The 20,538-nt window shown below is 43.6% G+C and overlaps 1 protein-coding gene across 1 annotated transcript; it reads right to left on the minus strand.

Annotated features, from left to right (window-relative positions):
• pi15a (peptidase inhibitor 15a) lies at positions 1 to 5,967 on the minus strand. The gene is made up of 6 exons (XM_012816178.3): positions 5,578 to 5,967; positions 5,108 to 5,431; positions 3,867 to 3,985; positions 3,330 to 3,462; positions 2,934 to 3,049; positions 1 to 2,215 (listed from the first exon to the last, which is right to left on the minus strand). The coding sequence occupies exons 2-6, from the start codon at positions 5,381 to 5,383 to the stop codon at positions 2,080 to 2,082; spliced, it is 780 nt and encodes a 259-aa protein (XP_012671632.1). The 5' UTR covers positions 5,384 to 5,431; positions 5,578 to 5,967; the 3' UTR covers positions 1 to 2,079.
• Positions 5,968 to 20,538: the final 14,571 nt, after the last annotated feature.

A 20,538-nucleotide genomic window follows, 5' to 3' on the forward strand; every position in this document is an offset into this window, starting at 1 on the left:
AGTTTATGTAGACACGGGCGGACGGTGCCAAAGGCAACTTCTGCTTAATAAGATTCAATTGTGGCCGGTGTTTGGATATCAGGGATGTGGTCGTGCAATGGCACTGTTTAATTGAATGGGGAAACATGACATCAAAGGGAAGGGATGAGAGTGGGTTTCACAGCAGATCCTATAATTATTATCAGACCTGGCCGGTGCTGGGAGAGAAGAGGAGCAACGGGGGAAGACAAAGAAAAGAAGAGGAGTAAAGGGAAACGCATGGCGGAGCAGTGGAGCCCTCACACACCAGGCCAAGCTGAAGCTCAGTGATTTCCTTTTATTATTAAAGTATAAAATACAACAGCAAGCACATTTCATTGAACGTCATAAATACAAAAGAAGGAACTTAAATACAGTCAGTGCTAATAAAATAATGTTTTTGCTCTTTACACAAGACAAAAGACCCTAGTCTTACTTTTTCGTCTCTCTCTCTCTCGTCCAAGATTATGGTTTCTTTATACTCCTTGTTTTCTGGATAGACACTCAACAGTCTCGAGGACTGCTATGCTGGTCCAGCTCAACAGCTAAATGTGTGCTTTTCTCGTACATATAGTCTCAGTGGAGTCTACTGCAAAGGTGGTGGCCAGTAAATTTAACAAAGAAACAATGAAGTGAAACACTTCATTGAAAGATTTACATGTGTTATCACATATAAATCGCAATACCGCCATTACAATATACAGTACATACACACTATAGTTATTTACAGTTTATGCTAGAAAATAAAATATCTTTAAATTACAAAACGATAGTCATTATATGTATATAAGTGAGTCGTCTATGTACATTATGCAGGCATGAAAATATTTAGATTATTTGGACATATAAGAACACTTAAGGTGCACTGAAGTCTCCTTCACTTTACTCAAAGATACATTTCTACACTGATTTCTACACAGAAAAGAGTGTTTCACCCCTTCCACTACGGTAGGCCCAATACCTTTACCACTTTCCACACCATTCTATGAAATACATATGGTATCACTATGCAATATGTTACAATAGGTACATTAAGGGTGAATTGCTATGTCTGTATTAACAAATAAAACAAAGTCAGATATGTGCATAAATAAGCAATCAAAATCCAATCACAAACAAATATGCTACCCAAAGATGCTTTATATCATATGATGTAGTGTACTGTAGCTACGAAACACTTGAGTTGCAGCTTCACATTGTCAGGAAGCATGACTGCAAAAAATGTCTGTGGTAGAAACTCTCCCAAGAGAGGAGCTGACCCAAGCACGGACCTGGCCCAGCCCTGAACCACCCCTGGCCCACATCTGGGTCACACCTGGGCCAGAACCGTTCCAGAATCTACTGTCACCTCGACAGGGTTGTATTGTCCGATAGCAATTTCACTCTCTTCAGGAGTGTTTTCCTGTGAGCCAAAAATACCTCTTGGAACACTTAACACACAACCAAACCTAATTAGCAGGTTAACCTAAGCTAATTGGATCTGGAAACGTGAGTGATTACTCTCTGCTCGTGGTTGCATGGGGCGCTTTGAAAGAGAACAAAGCTGCATTTTGTCTTCCTTCGCCACCCCACCCCACCCCTTGACACACTTGGCACTGATCAGGAAAAACATCTTAAGACCATCATGCAGGTACGGTAGTTGGTTGAGTGAAATGCACAGTCACTGGAGAGCACCTTTCTATAGCACCACTGTACGGTTGGAGTGTTAGCAGCAAATGTGTTTGGACCGTCCTAGAAGATCAGCACCATTTCAACAATGATGAAATAACATAACATAAATTACTTATTTCCGTGGTGAAAGCAACTTAAATGTATAAAAAAGCTATACCGGACACAATAAACAAAACATAAAACAAAAAAAAACATTCATATACATTTTTATCTTTCAATGCAAATACCTGTTGCCTTACAACGTAGGGTCATATTTTAAATAGGCCCATATATACAAACGAGGATACCTCCAGAAATGCTGTGCAAATCCAAAAGTCAAATGCAAAAGTCTCTGGGATGGGGACGAGGATGGGGAGGGAGGGCTGTTTGTGTGTGCATTCCCACCGCAGTTTATTTAAACCAGTGCAGATAGTTGGAGTTCACAGCAGGAAAACACATGTTGTTGTTGCACGAGCCTCCATAGCTGGGAGGACACATGGAGCAGGGAACGCCCACTTTGTAAGGGGCCTCCCCAATCCAGTTCCCTCTGTAATAAAAACAGAAAAGTAGAGATTAAGAGGGAGACGTGTTAACAGCAGGCCATGGACATGAGACTTAGAGGAAGGTGTCACAACAGGTGTTCATTTTCAAACTTAAGGACAGCTAACCCTGAGCTGCACATGGACCAGACCCTAGCCAAAGTCTTTCCTACAGCCACTCCCTGTCTGGCAGCACAACTAAGCAGCAAAAGCCCTCGTCGCTAACTCCGAGTTTAAAAGAAAGAAAAAAAACGACATGGGTTAATACGAATTGGATAACCTATTTCCCTGGAAAACATTCTACGCTCTCTCCCGACGAGATTAAACCAGCAAGGTCACGAGCCAGTCACGAGCCGCCCAAGACATGAAGCGTAGGGCTTTGATTCAAGAATTAGCGGCAGAATTCCTCTGAAATTCCTAGTGTTGCTCTGTTGGCTGGATCTCTGCTTATACGCACCACTCGCGGAGGTTGGGGGTCAACTGAGCCTTTGAAGTGAGAACTACCGTGTGTATTCGTGGATTCTCTCTCTTCACACGAGGGTGACATATTGCACCAAGAAGACACTATGACATGTGGGCTGAAGTATCACCTCTTGGCTTGTCCTACAGACTTGGCTTTAGGCGAACCTTATGTGAACGGGCACTTGTCCACTTTAGACCAAGCGCTGCATACACTGCAATACAAGGGTACAGTACTGTGCAAGGATTACATGGCAGTACACTTACTTTGGAGAATAGTTGCAGACAAGATATGTGGCCCTCTTCCACACTGATCCCCACACATTCATATTGTGGCAGGTATGGATAGCACAGCCCACTTTGTTTGATGTTGCCCACACCATCTACGAGCAGAAAAGGGAAAATTGGATTACTATTAATGTTAATCTCTGTTCATGTGTGTATGTGTGTGGTCCTATGTGTATATATGTATGTTTGAATGTGTGTGTGTGCGTGTGTGTAGGTTTGTGTGTGTGTTTGTATGTGTGTGTGGTTGTTTGTGTGTGTGTATGTGTGTGTGTGTGTGTGTGTGTGTGTGTGTGTGTGTGTGTGTGTGTGTGTGTGTGTGTGTGTTTGTGTGTGTGTGTGTGTGTATGCATGGAGAGCTGTAATATACCCTCTTACTTGTGTGTAGTGTGTGCACATGGGTCCATAGCACTTAAGTGGGCATCTGGGGTTGCAGTCACGTGGGTACGGAAAGGAGTAGTCTTTGACCTCATCATACCAAGGCTTCACCAGCTGAAGAATGGACCTATAACTAGAACCAATGCACAAGCGCTCCTTTAACACACAACCCTTGAAAGAACCAAATTTACACAATGTAGGACCATAGAAGTCATATCATTTTGGAATCTAACTGGAAAGTACCATAGCTTATTCTCCAAGAGAAAATGGGGGACAGTCTAGAATCTAGCCTTTCAGGTCTTAGAAGAACCTTTAGAGGTCTTTGCTCTTGAAAGTTCTAACAGTTCTAGGAACTCTCGGATGAAGTGATCTTGGACACTTAGCTTTATAGCACTTTTAAGCTGTAGGGAACCTTTTTCAAGTTCTTAAGTCACGCTTGTTGCCACCAAACAGTTCTTCGTGAGGGGAAAAAGCTTCTGTGTAGTACATTACGCTTTTAACAGAAGAGAGTGTGTTGTTCAGGGCGCTGATACATACCGACCAGTCCGGACGGAGAGGTTCTGACCCAGAAATCTGAGCAGACTCCGGGGTCCGTGTTCCCACAAACAAGTAGCAGCCCAGTCCTCAGCGGTTTTGGCCAGTGTTTCATCCCAGACCTACGGGAAAAAAAGGAAAAAGAAAGAGAAGAAAAGGGAGGGGAAGCATTACTGAATATGCATTGTGGCTGTGTCCTAATCTGAGCGAGAGCAGTTTGTGTTGTGTGCTCCACTGCTGGCTCCACGCAGCTGCATGAACTGGTTGAACCCAGACAAGCTGCACAGTAGCGACAGACAGCACAACATCAAAGGAAAACAAGGACCCACAGCAGCTGGGGCAATAATCCATCAGCATCAGGTGGTGGGGCGAGTAGCACCCAAACATTTGCAGCTTTTGGATTTCTATTCCTAATCCTAGATGGCGGTGTAAAGCCCCTCTGCCTGTTTGCCAAAGCACCGGTCGTGCCAGAAACACTCCGGTGTGATCCAGCACAGAGCAGCACAGCGCAGCGGTGACCTCTCTGGGACTTGTCTGTGTCATGCTCTCCCTAAACTGATGGCGAGCCAAGACTTGGAACCAGAGCTGAATCAGACCGGCCCAGGCGACTCATGCCAGATGTGGCCCAGATCCGGGCCAGAGTCAGCAGTGTCCCTATCTATAGTTGTGCTTAAGCTAGTGTCCGAGGGCTTCATCCACACCATGCACTTCATCAATGGAATATGTCCTTCCTTCCAACATAGTAGCATAAGGTCTAAGGACCTGGCAAATAAAAAGATTACCCTCTCCCACATCTTGCATCATTAATTATTGCACTGATGACTAACACGGTTTGGCCTCCGCCTCATGGCTTGGTGTCTACTTCAAAAGCACGTGTAGACCAGCGAGGAGGCTTCCGCGCCAGTTCGGCACGGCTCCTGGGTGGAGATGGATAACCCCTGTGGCCAGAGCTCTACTTTGGTGGTCCACTAATTGAATCTGTTCAGCAGCTGGCAAAACCAAATGGTCTTGCACAGTGACATCTGTCATGTCCACACTGTATGGCCAACCCCCATTTCACACACAATTACTTAAGTCTGTGGTTGGAGTTACAACCACCAACTTTATTACAGCCACTTTTACTATTGAGAGTATACACTGGTTTAAATTGACATAAATCCAAAACATATCCCAGGAAAGTCCACACTCTATAAGTCGTAAAATTGTAATAAGAAATTGGTTAAGATGGTAAAGGAGACTCTTACCATATACTCCATGTTGGAAGCCGGGGGGAACGCTTTCCCTCGAACTTTGTTGTGGTAATCGAGAATTTCAATCATGTCGTTTTGGGAGATGTAGCGCTTCCGTCTGGTTTTCGGCAGGCTCGCAGTCTCAGCCCGATATTCCAGATCTGAGCCAATATCGGTGAAATTGATGACTGGCAACGTTGAGGACGTAGAGGGCTTATAGGCTGCCAACGCACTTGCTCCGCAAGATATGCACAACAGTAGAATATCGATGGCAAAGCAGTTTTCATTCATGATTGGTTCCTGAAGATATCAGCTTCTTTATATTCCGTTGGGATGGGTCTGAAAAGCCATACAATTCAGAATATGAAATAGCTTTGCAGAATATGACCATTACCATCCCATTTCGGGGAAAGTAAAGTAAGACATCTAATGGTATTATCTATCAGTAAGAGAAAACACTTAAGTTGTCCTAAAAACATCCCTACCTTCTGTTATGGTCGGTCACGATACTGAGCTGCAGTAGATTTACAAAGTGATATCTCCGAACTCGGAGATGTTCTTTGGAATAACGGAACGATGGTCTCCAGACGTCTAATGTTACTCCAAGAAAACTGGGAAGAACTCAGCTTGTCGACGGCGTCGCCGCTTTATATACCACAGAGGTACCGGTGCAGGAAGTGCTGTGTCTTTGAAGGTGTGCTGAATCCCTCCTCCGTCACCTGAAACGAAACATCATTTGGAAAAGCGATGTTTTGTTTCTTTTATTCCTCTTCTTGGCCCAGCGCGCCCGACCTAATCAAAACATCTGGTTTTCGTTTGCGCTGCTGGCAAAGGGTGAACACAAATCAAAACATATGATAAAACGAATAATCCCGAATTGCAGATCAGTGTGTGTATGGAGTGAGAGATGCATGCAAGGGCTGATTATCCTCACAGAACACAATGCATTCTAGTGAAAAGTTTGTTTGATTGTTGGCACACTACAACAACACAGCTGGTACAACAACATTGTCTGGTTTTTTTCTTTGTTTATTTCTTATTGTATGTTTTGGAGGCGGTTGGCAAAGACATTTTAAGTCACCATAACACCACAAAATCTTTGAAAGTATTTTTATTCTACTATCCATACTGAAACCATAACAGTGCATTTCATGGTATGGCATCACATGTCATAGCCTATAACGCTCACAGTGCTGTGATATGATGTACTTAACTTCATACTGTTCAGTGACACCAAACCACAGTGTGCGTAGTGTGTTGCCTGAAGCGGTCAAGTAGTCAGAACATGCACACACAAACACCAGAGGGAAATCCAGTGGTTTTATGGCTGGGGGTTAGCGCGGGGTCCCTCTTCTCTGTTTGTTTTCTCGGGTGCATTTATCATTCTGTAAAGACTACACTTGCTCAGTGTTAGCGAGCTAGCGCCCACCGCTCCCTGTGCCAGGACCCCGAGTCTTTGCCAAGTCTGGAGTCCCTTCAGCAAGTCATCATTTTCTTTGGCAGCCACTGAACAAATTAAAGCAATGTGACGCAGGAACCATTTTCTTCAGCCCCCTTTTCTCCCCCTCCTCTTGTAAAGCTCTTTCTTTCTCACCAACTTTCTTGGAAGTGGGGAACTCACTCACCCAAAAATCTAGGAATGGTGATGCTACAGTGTGAGCCAATCATTCCTCACGCTGTGAGTGGGGTTTGGTGTTGTGTTGATGGGAAACATCTTGACCGATGTCACCTTGACCCAGCTGATGGAACAGGCTACTATTTGCTGCTCGACACACTCCATTTGTCAGGAGAGTATAAATTACTCTGAGGGTATGGGTAGACGGCAGTGCATTGGTTAGGTTCAGTGGTTTGAATATCACAGGTCTAGCATACAGGTCTAACATGTTCTTCACCGACGGTGGACCGAAGCATCAGTATGGTTCAAGCTCAATGGTTCAAGCTCAATGGTTTATCATTCCGGAGGGTCAGGCTGTTGTTTTTGCTGAAGAGAAGCAGAGTTATCGTGTTAAAAGCTGATTTTAGCATGTGCTCGGAGCTTCACAGTGGGTTTGTGGCCACAGCTTTCAACACCCTGCGAGATCTCTGTTTCAGATATTTACAGTAGAAGCAGGGATTGGGAAGGGAGGGATGGAGAGATGTGGGTTGGTTTTTTACTTTAAAAGGTTGCTAAAAGCAAGAGCAGTGATGAAAGAAAAGAAAAGTAGAGACAAATCTCTACTGCTGCGTCTTTTAACACACACACACACACACACACACAACGCAAATACACACACACACAGATACACACACATTAGAAAAAAAAAGTAAGAAAGAAAATGTGACAGAGACAGAAAGCAAGCTAGCGAAAAGAAAAACACAAAGAAAGAAAAAAAGAAAGAAAAGAGAGAGAGATCCTCATTTAATGCATTTCAGTTGTGACGGGTTACCGCAAGAGCTTGTATAATTCAGCCAGTGCAGAATGCTTGCCAGAGGCTCATCTCAATGGTCAAGTGCCCTTTTGAAGACTGTGGTTTTCAACTACTGCTGTCAGGGCTTGGCACAATGCTCATGACTCCAAGGAGTGAAACCCAGATTTGCAGAGCTCTGAAGATGTCCAGGGAACCGGGGCTTAAGTCCTGTAGTGCTCTGCTCTGTTTTGGAAAAGCATTCTTCTTCAGATGGAACATTTATTTACTTGCAATACATTTGTTCCAAGCCTCTCCCTTTCTCTCCCCCTCTTTCCTCTCCTCTCCCCCTCTCTCCCCTCCTCTCCCCTCCTCACCCCCTCTCTCCCCTTCTCTCCCCTTCTCTCCCCCTCTCCCCTTCTCTCCCCCTCTCCCCTCCTCTCCCCTCCTCTCCCCTTCTCTCCCCTTCTCTCCTCCTCCCGTTGAGCCCCTCTGCGTGGCCTCCAGATACCCCAGCCCGTGCCAGCGCCAGCGCTGTTAGACGCAACAGAAACTACACATCACAAGCTCTTGCAGTGTCCATCACCTTTGCAATCAGACACAGGCTCACAGCTGTGGCGACTCCACCCAGGGCTTCAGTTACCAAATTGGCAGCACTCTCTTCGTCCAGGAAAATCACTTAAGAGTCAGTGGTCTGTGTGTGTGTGTGTGTGTGTGTGTGTGTGTGTGTGTGTGTGTGTGTGTGTGTGTGTGTGTGTGTGTGTGTGTGTGTGTGTGTGTGTGTGTGTGAGTGTGTGTGTGTGTGTGTGTGTGTGTAGGTGTGTGATTGATGAAAAGCCTGCACTTTTTGAGATGGACCTGTTTGTGTGTGCGGATGGTCTGTCTCTCTCTGTATCTCTGTGTTTCTCTTTCTCTCTCTCTTTCTCTCTTCCCCTGTGTGTGTGTGTGTGTGTGTGTGTGTGTGTGTGTGTGTGTGTGTGTGTGTGTGTGTGTGCGTGTGTGCTTGTGTGTGTGCGTGTGTGCTTGTGTGTGTGTGTGTGTGTGTGTGTGTGTGTGTGTGTGTGAGTGTGTGTTTGTCAGTCTTTGTGTTTGTGTGAATGTAAACCTTTGTGAAATGGCCAGTTTCTGTCTTTGTGAAGACTGGAAGATTTTTCTGCTCTCCTTATTTTCTGAACTCATGAGTTTGTCAAAGAAAAGCCAACACCTGAGTGAAATCTAGTGTACATACTAGCTATGTGATCCTCTTTGTCAGTTGATTCATGCTTCCAGCAGCCCCCGTGCAATAAATGTTACAGTATAACGACTTTAATAGGATATTTTATTAAAACATTTATGTTGAAAACAGGTGGTTAAAATATGTTGTATGGTCAGTATACTACAGCTCCAAATTGCATTCATTCAAGGTCGTCCACCATGACTGCAGTGAAACTGAGGTTTCCCTATCACACTTGAGTGTCAACAGCTGAAGTTCAAACTGATGTGTTGTAGGCCAGTTCTTCCAGAAGCCTGTGGGCTCTTTTCAGAAAGGGAAAAGGTGTGTGATATTATAAATATATTTATCTTGGCCAGATGGCAAAATTAGTTGTTATAGCAGCAACTCAGTTTGCTCTGGGTTTCTACCCGTCTTACTCTCTGTCCCAGTGCTGTGCAGTGAGTAAACCTCACTCCCTGATACCTTGAGAGATGTGCTAGCAACAGACACAAGAAACCATGGGTTTCTTCCCTTGCTAGTGTGGTGGCCAATTCTAAGTCTTAAACTATTTTCACAATCAGAAAGTCAAGACAAAGGACGTGTTGTTCCAACGGATTTACTGTAGTACATTAAGCCACAGCAAAGAGATGTATACCGGAAATAGATCTGCCAAAATACATTCGCGCCAACATCTTTAAACCCTAACCTGACACTCCCACTCCAGCCATGAATGGCTAACCCTGTAACCAATAATATCCTTAACCTCTAACCTGACTCCATCCAATCAGAAAGCTTCCATGGTATATAATACCACACCCATTACCTTAGGTCACTTCAAGCTATTCCCTCTTATCTTAAATCTCTACCTCATCTGAAATGTAACCCAAAGCTAATCTTTATACTCATTCTACAGGTATCTGATAAATCCATTCCTTATTCATATGAAAATATCCCACACTAGCATTCATGGTTTCTTCCTGCGCTAGCATGCATGGTTTCTTCCTGTGCTAGCATTCATGGTTTCTTCCTGCGCTAGCATGCATGGTTTCTTCCTGTGCTAGCATGCATGGTTTCTTCCTGCGCTAGCATGCATGGTTTCTTCCTGTGCTAGCATTCATGGTTTCTTCCTGCGCTAGCATGCATGGTTTCTTCCCTTGCTAACATGCATGGTTTCTTCCTGCGCTAGCATGCATGGTTTCTTCCCTTGCTAACATGCATGGTTTCTTCCTGTGCTAGCATGCCCAACGTTGCAATCCCAAGTCCGGTGTGAGACTATACTTGTCTCTGCAGCGCAGTTTCCGCAAACATTATTCACTCTTATGAGAGAGCAAGGCCACATGTGATCCCTTCTTCCCTCCGGTTTTGAGAAAAAAAAGATATATTTTAGGAATGTTAGTATGTTGATACATAATAATATGTGATAATAGTTAAGTTAGTTTAGAAGTAAAGGAATGAATGATATTATTTGAGATGAGGGGAGGGATTTATGTGGCCCACAAGATAAAGGGGTGGGTCATTATAGATATTGTAGGCTTTCTGATTGGATGGAGTCAGGTTAGAGGTTAGGGATTTCATTGGTTAAACAGTCAGCCATTCAGGGCTGTAGTGGGAGTGTCAGGTTAGGTTTAAATGGTAGAGCGCGACTTTAAACTGACAGAACATTTCAAGATTTCTTCTCTTATTGTGGTTTAAATATTGCAATAAATCCTGCTGAAGAGTTCGACATTTGGCTACCTCGTGGTAAATTCTTCGGACGCTACAATATCTAGGTCTTTGACTCAGCACTCTATTTCTTTTGTTAATAATACATAACTACATATTTAGCTCTGTAAGGTAAACTTAGCGTAATGCTGAAGTGTGCTTAAGGGCTGAAAGGTTGAACAGGTTCCTTGTCAGGCTCTCAAAGTGAATGGTAGTGTGAGGTGGAATGTTTAGTGGCCTTGTTGTCTGGGTAAGAGCGTGGTATGGTCATATTCGGTTCAACCCAGTCTGTGACTTTACTCTTGACTTCTCTGTCAAGTGCGGAAAACAAAGGAAGACCCTTGTGAGTCAAGCTCAAGAGCAAACAGCCCACCACAAAGGCCACTGCCACTGAAACCTTGGTGCCGTCTCAGGAATTCACATAACCGCTGCCATCTTTGGGACAGACGATGCCAAATTTAGTGGACATGTTAAAATAATGCCCTATGTTACATACAGTCATTAGTAATGTAGCATGCTGCATGGATAACATAAAAAGGGTTTCAATGAGCCCCCACCCTCCAGGAAAGGGCTTCAATGACTCCCCACCCTCCTTGATCACATTTCACAACAAGATATATGTTCAGGAATCAGTCTTTCTAGTTCACAACTGCATCTATTTACGACATGCAAAATTCCTTTCCTCGCGCTCACACTCATCTATAAGACATTCTCAGGCATCTTTGATGCTCTGGCCTTCTAAAGGATGAACAGGGAGAGTGTTACGGTTGCGGCAGACATTTCACAAGAAGTTCTGATGTAAACCTCGAAGAAACATGCAAACATGAAAACCTTCAGGGCGTCTAAAGCTAACCGTGGGGGCAGGCTTTACGAGGCCATTTTTACGACGACAGCTTTTCAAGTCCACAAAAAATATTTATCATTTCTAAATTTCAATCAGGTGTTTTATGATGACATACTTCTAACTCCTCAGGCATTCTCCAACATACATTCCTCTGTGAACAAAAACAACTCTAATCCAATTCAATCCTTGGGATCAAAACTTCTCCTGATTTACATGCGGAACCCTCGCCCGCCAAACGCTTTGATGTCACGTGCCTCTCTTCCATATAAGAGCGGTTTCTGGCCGGCGAGGCATGGCTCTGCCCTTCGTGCTCAAGGTCAGCGCCGACCTGTGAGTTCGGCGGTAAACCCGACCAACTGCAGCCAGCAAAGCAGAGCCCACAGGGTTGTCTAGACGGCAGATGAGGGATGGGTGGAAGGTGGTTGGCAGGCAGGCAGGCAGGTCTGTGGCCTCTTTGGGTTTTGCTCCTCCACTCAGCTGTTCAGTCTGGGTGTGTATATATGGTTTCCGAGCATGAAAGTGTACACGTACTTCTGTGTGTTTTTATGTCTATACAGAGAGTGAAGCCAATGGACTGTGTTTCCAGTGTGATACCAAAGAGTTTTCTGTGATAGATTGATTACTATATACCATGGTGACTGCTGAAAAAGAGAGGAGGGGAAATTAGTGGTACTTTGACTGTTTTTATGTTTTGATTGGCTGTACATTTAAGTATTTTTATGTCTTCAGTTAAGCAGAATTAGACTTAAATAAAGAAATGAAACCCTCTGCTTTAAACAGAACACTTGCTCAGATTGCAATAAGAAGCATATACAATCCATATCAAAAGCAACTGTGTCCTTATCAGTGTTAATTTCGTTGACGAAAACTATGACGAAAAATATTCGTTAACGACCTTTTTCCCGTGACTAAGACGAGACTAAGACGTGACGAAAACGGATCTTTATAAATAAAAACTATGACTAAATCTATTTTAACTTTCGTTGACGAGACGAGACGAGACGAGACGAAAATGTTGGTGGTTGACTAAGTCACAATTGTTTTTTTTTTCTAAACTTGTATGCACATCATTGGTTGAATGTTGCCCGGTCCTGTATCTATCCCTCCTCCACTCCCTGAGATGGCCAGACATGCAAGTGACGCCCTATGGCTTAACGTTATGATGGCTGAAGTTCAAGCACTCGGTACTGGAAGACAAATAAGAATAGATATCTGGACAGTCTTAAATTATAACTTGACAGAAAATAAAACACAATACACCGCAATAACCGGAGAAACCGTGTGGCTTCAAAATAGATGGGAAGAACACAACAAGAGGCACCTGAAAGCGCACAAGACAACCCTGCCATTTATGCCAAGGTAAATTAGCTAGTAACTGTCAATGATAATTAGCTAATGTTAACTAGTTATTCGAATATATTAGCCAACGTTAAGTTAACTTCAAAGGGGCAGTCGAGTGTATAGGTTGTGTCAGCTTGGATAACTAGCTAGTCATTTTCGATTGAAACCTCCCGTTTGGCTTGGCAAATGAGTTCCAAAACTTTTAGCTAGCTAACGTTGGCTAACTATGAGGTAGCATAGCTAAGTTATACTAGCTATCGATAACTAGCTAGTAAACACATTGCAGAATGGACTATAGGACAGGCCATGCATGACATTAATCAAGAAAAAATAAATGAATATGTGATTGGTTTACATATCCTTGTCTATTTATGCAATTGTTATTAGCACTACTTTCAACTCTCAAACTATCCGTCTAGCTAAATACTGTATGTTGGTTATCAGATTGCACAGCAATTCATATGGAGGATATGTGGTTGATTTAACTAAGGCCAGGTAGGCATAGTAGTTGTATTGTGTTATCAGATCATTTGAATCTTCAAAATCTAGACTTGATATTCTCTTATATTTTAATGATAATACTGTTAATTAAGTATTGCCTTAAAATTATTATTTACATTGAATTCATTGGAATTCAGCTGTAGGCATAGGAGACCTGTATCTTAGAGACTAATTGCATCCACAGTTTACGTACTGCAAGCTTGACTATTATGCAGTTGTAGACACAACACAAGGGGTCCCCGGGCCTGACAAGGGATGGAAAGGAGTTTAATGTGACTATAAGATGGACTTAATTTTTAGTTTAATGTGACTAAAACTAGACTAAAATGTAATGAGACTTCGTCGACTAAAACTAGACTAAAATGTTCTGAGTTTTCGTCGACGAAAACTAGACTAAAACTAAGCAGGATAAAAATGACTAAAAGTGACTAAAACTAATATGCATTTTCGTCTAAAGACTAAGACTAAATCTAAAATAGCTGCCAAAATTAACACTGGTCCTTATGCTGTTTGATTGTAACACGTGTCCTTGACTGCTGACCGCAGACACGATTGCATTTTTAAGACCTCTTAATATGCAAGCTCATGCAATTCTTTCCCTATGGCGCAGCTGGAAAGGTATTTACATGATGCGGAGATCGACATAGCAGACATGTTTGAAGGCTCACCATGACAACACACTCCGAAAAGCTGCCTGTCTGTCTTTGTGAAAGCATGACTCGTGTAAATCCTCCTACCCCGTGATTGAGACGTTCAACGCAGATTTACGAGTCCACTGCATTTATCATTAGGAGAGGGGGTGGGAGGGGTAGTGTGTGTTTGAGTGTGTGTGTGTGTGGGGGGGGCAGCGATAGAGGCCAAATCTTGCAGGTGAAAAAGCTGTTGGTGGGGATGTAAGTGGGTAGGTGCTGAGGCCTTTGCTTTCTGCTGACATGTGGTCTTTGGAGGGCCGTGTGACTCACTAGCTGTGTCTCTACCATAGGGCCGTGTGACTCACTAGCTGTGTCTCTACCACAGGGCCAGTGGGACTAGCTGTGGCTTTCTAAATTTGGAGCGGATCCAAATCACAGGGCAGATCCACAAATTATATTTCACTTTTGTTAACAGTGCGAGATGGGGCATTTAGCCTTGTCTGAGTGCCGTTCTAACTCTAGTTAATATGTATTCCTCCGTAGCTTTGCGCTCTCGGTGGGAAAACACCCGTCAGTGTAGAATGTTTGTGTTCTGCTCCACTTCTGGCGCTCTCAGTCGGAAACAGCTCAACCAATGATTTCAGAACAACCGATGTATTGATGTATTGACGATTTGTTCATTTTTCTAAATTATGCAGTGGGTGGTGTTGAAGTTACACTTAATTTGAATTAATTAATTTAATACAATAAGAGAAGATTAACATAATTTTGTTGCTGTATTACTTACTATGATTGTGTATGATACTGAATCAGTCAAACTAGCTAGTCTAAGAAGCTACATAAATGGTCAGCAGTGTCTATGGCAACATGGCTATTGTGTGCTAATTTGAGCTAACAACTGACAGTTTTTGGCTCAAAATGATCACAACCACTTGTGGATTATGATAAATGGCCACTTCAGAGAGAAATAATAAACAATTCTCCGATCCTCCTAAACAGGTTTTACCTTGTCTGGACAGCGCATCGTTGAATTTATTCTCCACTCTCAATAAGGAAGAAGTCTCTATGTTTCATGTCCTCTGGACCCTCTGGATGTTACCTGCTATTGCGCATGTCGTCAATACGTCACTCAGTTCAGGAAAACTTTCCTACATCATTCAGACAAGCTCGGTTACTCCTTTGCTTAAGAGAGTTTCACTTAACCCATCTCATGTGAACAGTTATAGACCAGTCTCCCCTCTTCCCTTTTTGTAAATGATTAGAATTTTAACTTTAATTTTTCAGCTTTTATCAACTGAGTCAGAACGGACCCCTATCAAAAGTATTACAATCATGTTAGTTGTTCTCCCCTACTTGTTTTTCCCTACCGGTTTTAGCTGCCACTGCACATTTTCATCAGCCAAATATTAAGCAGAGACCTGATTTTGTGTGCTGACCAGCTCCAACAGTTCTCCATTTTTCATTATCTGTTAAGGTTCTTTGGTAGCGTTTATTATATTATTATTTGGAAGTGACCAGTTATCTTGTTGTTTTGGTGCTGACCCTCTCTTACCTGACTCTGCTAACCCCACCTTGACACCGCCTCAAGTACCAGTTGGCCCAAGTTGACCCTAGTTGGACCAAGGGTAATCGGTGGGCTATTAGTCCCTGGCCGCTGGCCCTGAGAAAGCTCCGAGGAGCCCCGATCAAGCACCGGAAGAGACAATGGAAAAGCAATTGGCCTTGGCACGCAGTAGCTCGTCTGGATTTGGCCCGGCGGAGGAGAGGCGGCTATTCACATGGAGAGGATAGACTGCCTCTGGTCGTAGGCCTCACTTGTTCTCATGGCCTGTGAGGGGTGAATGATGCGCTTTAAGGTGTTTTCCCTGAGTTTGAGGAGTTTCAGTTAGACATCCTAAAGGTGCTGAAAGTGAAATGGTTCTTTTGCTGTCATATCCAGACAATGGTAACTGTAGAAGAGTTCCCTTGACAGGGGCTTTTAGCCTAACTGCGCGTGCATACCAGAGGCGGTGAGACCGTCAGAATTTGGTCTGGCTGCCATGCCAACAACGCTGTCGAAGATTCGTGGATGTTCTGATGTAGTGAAATAGGCGGCAAAGTTCATTCGGAATGCTTGATCTTGCTAACTTTATTTAAACGGGCCACAAAGCAAACAAACATGTTTACCAGTATCTTTGTGCCAACTGATCACAAATAGGATAGAAGTTAACCTCGCCGCCAAGAGACACTGGCTCACATAGAAAATTAATGACTTCTGGTCACCAGGGCAGATTTTGATGGTCTCGCGGTTTAGCTCTACTGCCGGAGTGCTCTGAGGGCTTCCAAAAAGTCGACGCCTCAGGGGAAATGAGAGTCAGTGATGGTATTGGGTTTTTGTGTCCCTCAAGATTTCAAACCTGTAAGGCAAGGCGGGGCGAGGCTAGGCAAGGCTAGTTTCATACGCAGAGGCAATTCAATGTGCTTTACAGAAATAAGAGCGCAAGGAACATCCATCCAGGAACATCCTGTAGACAAATTGGGGCCCGTGAACTTAGTTGTGCCTCACGGTGTGCCACAGTAGACACAGCATATGCTTTGCTCAGAAAGAAATACGGTAACACTTTATTTGGATAGTCCGCCTACATAGACTTTACTTATGGTTCATTGAAATTCAAGTTAAGTCTTTCTAATTGTTCACTGAACATCACCTAAACCAAACCCAACCCTAAACCATATCCTTAACCATTCCTTGTAGTTAACAAAGTTTCGACAAATAGTTTGTTTATAATCTGAGCATCTGTAGATGTAGTCTATAGGGGACCATTCAAATAAATATAAAGAGTGACTAGAGATACTAGAGGGAGACTGAAAGAGGTTCCCAACCTAGGCCACAGAAGATGCTTTATCTGTTGGATGGTTAGATAATTATGGCTACTTAAAAGACACAGTGTCTTAAACAGTTTAGTCTTCTTCATCTCGTTCAACTCTAAAGGAATGACAAACATCAAATTATAAAAATAAAAATGACCTAAGAAACCTCTAGCAGCATGTAGCAGCCCTTAAATATCAGAAGCTGTTATAATAGTAACTCTTTTGAAAAAGGCAAATGCTTCAGTTTGTCTTAAAAGCATCCCAGCATAAGTAAACACATTCCGCAGGGCGGGCACATTACCATATAGAGGTTTGCAGTCCATTTGGGCAAAGCAGGTCCTGTGTTTACGTTTGTTTTATTCCCCAGCGCAAGACGGGAGTACAGTACTGGGATGCCCTGAATAGACTCGCAGCTGTTCAGAAACTCAGACTGTCAGACTGTCGGTGTTTGTGTTTGAATGAGGTGTCACTATAGGGGGCAGGCACTTTGGTTACTCAAACCAGAAAAGTAGAATAATTCTATCTTTGACTGTAAAATAAAATATGGTACCAACTCATTTGTGAGTACGGGCGGGCTTTGGCAACATGAGTAACTGGCAATTTGCTGTCATAGATGAGACATTCTGTACTGTGGATAACAAGACCCTTATCTTTTCCTCAGTGACCTAGTTTATAGAGACAGACAATGTGCTGGACATGATTTGAACCCTGATGAGTCCGACATCAAGTTTTATCTTTTATGGGAGAGGTTCAGGGCGATTCAGATTGTCATCATTATTTTCATCATTTTTAAGGGAAAGTGAAATTGGTGCAGTGTGTTAGCATTCTGCTCAAAAGACTGCATGAGAAACAGTAACTCACTGACTTACGACGCACCATCCACTCTCTGGCACATTAAATTACCTCAAAACTAGCGTCAGCGTCCAGTGAAAACAATTTTCAGCACGGACGCCAGTAAATAATGAGTAATGAGCATCATAAGTGATTTCATGGCTGTGTCTTGTGTTGTTTTTTATATTCATAACCCTCAGGTTTATTTAGAAGTGTTTGTAATGGCTCAGACCTAGATGGACACACATACACACACACACACTTCAGGAGTGTCGCGGCGACAACGTGACAGGTGGCCGTCCGTCCGGCCGTGTCTCTGTAAGGATTTATAGCTTGCTTCATCTGTCACTGTACAAACACACCACAGACCTCTGCTGAGAAAATACTGAGAGGGACCTTTGAGTCATTTGGCTTTTGGATTTTTCTAGTGGTTTGTGTGTTTTTTATGTCCGTATGCCTCACCACTGTGACAGCCACGAGCAGGTGACACCAGCAGGGTTCTGTGCTGTGTCAGACTCTTGTATTCACAGACAAGACAGCAGTGTGTCATTCATGTCTCTTTTCAGTGTCCCTGTGTACTGTTCTCTAGCACAAACTCAGTGGAAAAAATAGTAATCTTTTTATTCAATTTTGCATGCTTCAATCCGTATGTTTCAAAATGTCCAAATATCTGTGTCATACTGTAGTTTTCCAGGAATGGTGACATGGAATGAATTCATTGCCTACATGTTCCTATTTGACTGCTATTTGTCTTGGTGTTCCAGCCGCCCTTTACATTCAGGTATTCAGCACAGGAAATTGTGCGCCTTATATCCTTGAGAAGTCTCCACATGGGGGTTTGGTGCTGATGCTGCGTCCTCTTTTCCTCTTTTCCTCTTCTGTGACGGTTGACCCAGAATCGGCATTTTTCAGTCTTCATGTCTGGGTTAATTTAACCAACAGACAGAACCAACAGACAGAATTTATGAGACTTGTCTGGAGGCAACTCAGACAACAGTCCCAGAGCGGAATTTAAGATCTCTGTGGTAACTCAGAGTTGTGTCACTAAAGATGTATATATTATGATATTACGCAGACACGGATTTCCTGTTTTGATGCCATTTTTGTTGTGGGAGTTCTTGGGCTGTAGATTAAGCTTCATTCCCGGCTTGGTTGTCACCTTCACCATTCACCACGTACATCCCTTCAATGTTCATCTTCTTTTAAAGATTTATTTTCGGCTTTTAACCAGACAGGATAGTGAAGGTAGACAGGAAATGAGCCAGAGAGAGATGGAGAGTGGGATCGGGAAATTACCGTGGGTCGGATTCGAACCTGGGTCCCCTTGGGCGTTCAGGCCCATTCATGGTTAGGGATGCTGCTTGCGCCACAACTCCCCCCTAATGTTCATCTTCTAACTAGTTTGGGATTGTCTCACATGCTATAAAGGGGACCTCTTATGCTCATTTTCAATGTTCATTATTATATTTTGGGGGTCTAGCAGAATAGTTTTGCATGCTTCAATGATCCAAAAACACATTATTTTCCTCATTCTGAACATCTCTATTCACCCTCTGTCTGAAAGGCTTTGTAAGAGCTCCAGGCTTTAAAAAAAAATAACTATTTAACACACTGAAGGAAAGGGGAAACCCCGAAAAGCATAACAGGTCCCCTATAAGTGGCGGATAGAGTCAACCTCCGCCTCTTTGTCTCTCAGGCTTTCATCAGTCGCCATATTTTGCTTGTTTAATGAGACAACTAAGACTTGGCCACACTGCCCGACACGTTGGCCAGCAACCAAAGACGACCATGAGAATGTTGTTTCAGGTTCGTCTCACCAAAGACCCGTCAGTCTGACGCAGATGCACACCCTCTCTACCCCCCCCTACACCCCCCCCCCTCCAACCACGCCCACCACGCCTTGAGCACTCCCACTCGGGCTCTTTCTCACGTCTGCGTCCCAAGTCGAAGGACAGGCCGCTGCTGTATTTCATGGTGGCCGAAGATAAATGGAGCTGAATTGGCGAGTGCTTATCAACTGTGTACGTCAGCGTTTCTCTTCGGGGACTTTGCTTGATGTCGGGCCCTTCTCGGTAAATCACTGTGTCAGACGTCACCCGCAGCCCAAACACAGCTTTGCACTTGTTACACCATGTTTGTCACATGACACTTGTCAGTAAGTGTTAGCCTGTGATTTCTTTTCTCAAGTATGTATGAATGGTCATATAGAGGACCACTGCACTGGCAGCGGGAGTTGTGTATGTTTGCTCTCTTTCTCTGTGTGTACACACTGAAGTTGTGAAAATACCCATACAAACACACAGGTGCACACACACACACACACACACACAAACACAAACACACACACAAACACACAGGTACACACACACACACACACACACACACACACACACAAACACAAACACACACATACACACACACACACGCAGACAGACACAGACATCACATATTAGTTATGGATGCTCTGCCATATGACTATGGCTCATGGATATGGATTCAAACTCAGGCTTGTTGTTGTACACGTAAGATAATGTGGCTGTTTTTGCTGGGGCGTTACTGTGTACTGCGTCTCATTCAGTTCTCTAACTGAACATTTCAACCTGCCTCTCTTCACCATGTGTTTTGACTATTTTCTACAATTGGTCCTTTTCCCTCCATTTCTTTCTCTTGGCTACCATCTCCACAGGCGCTCAAGCCTGCCAGATATTTTCGCACAACACAGACGTGGCTTGTGTTCTTGCACTATGGTCACTGGAAATAGTAAACTAAGTTGAATCCAGCTTATGAATATGCATGTGTTGGTGTGTGGAGTAGGTTCCAGAGGTGTGTCCCGGCCCTACGATATGACCTCAGGCATTTGGGTCGGACTCTTCAAGGAGACTGAAAAACATTACATCATCCCATCTTGTTGCGTCTGTGGCGTGTTTTGCTCTCTTCTTGAAGCTCTCGCCAACGTCTCTCTTTTCTTCTCGCCTAATCCGACCGCTCACATCATAACCACGTCATCAACGCTGGCAAGCACACGGATCCAAAGGCTTCCGGAGTCAACAGAGGGTTGTTTTCTCCAACTCTCCAACCCTCAAGTCCAAACTCATTCAATGCTTATATCCTCAGAGCTCCCTCATGGCCCCAGAATTCCATAACAACTCCCATTCAAATCCACTTGAGGT

This window comes from Clupea harengus, chromosome 17 (assembly GCF_900700415.2).
Source record: "Clupea harengus chromosome 17, Ch_v2.0.2, whole genome shotgun sequence".
Classification (NCBI taxonomy): domain Eukaryota; kingdom Metazoa; phylum Chordata; class Actinopteri; order Clupeiformes; family Clupeidae; genus Clupea; species Clupea harengus.